Source organism: Egretta garzetta, unplaced genomic scaffold (assembly GCF_000687185.1).
Source record: "Egretta garzetta isolate BGI_Z169 unplaced genomic scaffold, ASM68718v1 scaffold932, whole genome shotgun sequence".
NCBI classification, from domain to species: Eukaryota; Metazoa; Chordata; class Aves; order Pelecaniformes; family Ardeidae; genus Egretta; species Egretta garzetta.
The window spans coordinates 15,792-18,364 of record NW_009258897.1 but is presented as its reverse complement, the minus strand read 5'-3'; the positions used below and the strand labels follow the sequence as shown (position 1 = coordinate 18,364).

General features: G+C 62.7%; 1 protein-coding gene across 1 annotated transcript in view; it reads left to right on the top strand.

Moving 5' to 3' along the window:
• The window catches only part of MROH1 (maestro heat like repeat family member 1), a 58,342-nt gene that overhangs the window by 48,797 nt on the left and 6,972 nt on the right, over positions 1–2,573 (top strand). Inside the window, exons 26-29 of the mRNA XM_035889841.1 lie at positions 447–556; positions 1,058–1,162; positions 1,439–1,574; positions 2,122–2,234. Coding sequence (XP_035745734.1) covers positions 447–556; positions 1,058–1,162; positions 1,439–1,574; positions 2,122–2,234 — 464 coding nt within the window. The remainder of the gene's footprint in view (positions 1–446; positions 557–1,057; positions 1,163–1,438; positions 1,575–2,121; positions 2,235–2,573) is intronic.

Sequence of the window (2,573 nt, the reverse complement as noted above, 5' to 3'; positions counted from 1 at the left end):
GTTTAGTGGTGGGATGGCAGGGGTAGGTTAAAGGTTGGACTCAATGATCTCAAAGGTCTTTTCCAACCAAAGTGATTCTATGATTCTATGAATTTGTCCCCATGCTGGAGAAGGACCACATTCCCTTCTGGAAAGTCTGCGCTGAAGCGTCTGTGCTAGCACGCCCGGCTCCGGCTGGCTGCGGGCGCTCGGCGCAGATCAGGGCCACCACCGCGCTGACTCCCACCACATGCCCAGCGCTTCCAGTGCAGGGTGGATTTTGCAAACTGGGTTTCAGTCCCTGCGGCATTTTCCTAGGAAGTGGGGAGGTGGCTGCACCTTGGCTCCCAGCGCCTGGAAGGGTCCTACAAGCTGAGGATGGGTGCCGAGGGCAATCTCTCTCCCTCCTTGCACACCGGGGCTGGCTCTTGGAGGTGAGGTGCCGTGCTTGCGTAGCCCGTGATCAGTCTTTCCTCCACAGATGCTGTACAATGACACCATCAGTGCCCTTAAAGACCTGCTGAAGAGCCTCCTGCGGAGGAACTTGACCCCCCATGGGCTGCAGGACATGTTTGCGGTAGGTGCAGCCTGGCCTCGGTGGCTTCTTCAGGGAGAGGCAGGGAAGCCAAGGCGCCCGCCTGCTGACCAGAGGTCGCCAGGCAGAGCCAGCTTTGGACCTGGAGTGGGAATTAGTGAGACAGATCCTCGCTTCTCCATGTGGCGTGAGGTCTGGTGGGACCCTGGTCCCCTTCCTGCAGACGCTGGGCACGCGGCACGGCCGCTATGATGGGGCGCTCGTGCAGCTGGTTGGGGCAAGGTCTCGAGGGGAGGAAGCACGCGATTGCGTTGCCCGAGAAGGGTGGCCAGCGCGTGGCTGACGAGGAGATCGCTGGTAGCAGGGGGGGGACACGCACGCTCAGCCTCGCGAGCAGGCAGAGACCCACCGTTGTCCCAAAGATGAGCCAGGATACGGGGATGGGGTCGGGGCACCACGGGGCGCTGGGCTGACGGGTGCCTTGGCTGCGCACCCCAAAGCAGCCGAGCTTCTGCTCTCCTTTCTGATGCCTTTCTCCTGCAGCACTTGGGCCCCTGGATCAAGTCTAGCAAGGAACACGAGCGGCAGCGAGCCGTGGAGGTCAGCGCCGCCTTGCTGGACTTCTACCTGAGCAAGCTGAACGTCAGTGTAAGTAAACCCCGTGCTCGAGCGTCCGTCTTCCTGGGTGGGTGCTGGGCCATCGTGTCTGGACCGTGCTCTTGCCCAGAAAGGTTGGACCAGGTGATCCCTGAGGTCCTTTCCAACCTGGGATTCTGGGATTCTTCCTGCTGCTCTCAGCCTCGCTGGGGCTCGTGTGTACGTCCCTCCCCGCCGGCGCGAAGGTGCGGTAGGGAAATGCTGTCCCCGCTAAAAGCGTCCCCATGCTCCCCTCGCTAGCATCGCCTGTGTTTGTCACCCCTGCAGACTGTCATCCCCTTCTACAACCTCGGCGTCCTGATTGCACTCTTCTCCCCGCGCTGCTCGGACTCCCTGGCCAGCGTTCGCCAGCACGCCGTCGACTGCGTCTACTGCCTGCTCTACATCCAGCTCTGCTATGAAGGTGGGCGTGCGGGCGGTGGAGGGGGGTTCCGCCGCACGGGCGGGCGGTTGGGGCCAGCAGCAGGAGCCCTCTTTTCCGCGGCTGGGCAGAGGGGTGCACATCCCACCCCTCTCCACGTACGGGATCCCCAAGGAGCGAGCTGCGAACGCGGTTTGCCGCAGAAGCCAGGGCTGGTGGAGGACACCAGTGAAGCGCTGGGCTTCCAGAGGCTCTCGCCAAGGCTGGGGTGCCAACCAGCGCGTTTCTGAGCCTGCCGTTGCGCCTGGCATTCTCCCTCTCTCCAGGAGAGGTCAGTCCTCCTCTTCAGATGGAGGCATGGAGACAAGCACAGCGCCTACAGCGCCGGGAGAGGACTTGGTCTGGGTCCCGCTCTCTGGAGCGGTGTGGCTCCTTGCAGGGCCAAGCTCTTCTGGCCCTTGGCAGCAGCTTTGGCTTCTTGGCTCCTTCCTGAAAGCTGGGCCAGCTTATGAGTAAAACCCAGCTCTCTGCAGCGTGAGGGTGTAAGACGCGAGGAATGCGGTTCACCGAGTGTTCCCTCTGAATCCAGGCTTTGCCCGGGATCACAGAGATGAGATGGTGGAGGGGCTGAAAGCCCTGAAGAAAGGCCTGGAGGAGCCTGACTTCACCGTTCTCTTCCATACCTGCAACAACATCGCCATGGTAAGGTGGGGGGAAAATCCAGCACGGCCCTGCTCTTTGCAGGGTGGTGGAGCTGTGGAGCGGGAGGACTTGGTGCCTCCTCTGTTCTGACCAGCCACACGGGCTGGAGGCTGCTGGGGAGCCCCAGTCTTGCACCAGGAAACAAGCCCCTGCAGTCTTCTCCTCCAGCTGGGTCCTGCCCTGGGGTCACCACAACCCCAGGCAGCGCTCCAGGCGTGGGGCAGAGGGGCTGGAAAGCTGCCCGGGGGAAAAGGCCCTGGGGGGGTTGGTCGAGAGGGGGCTGGATAGGAGGCAGCAGGGTGCCCAGGTGGCCAAGAGGGCCAGCGGCATCCTGGCTTG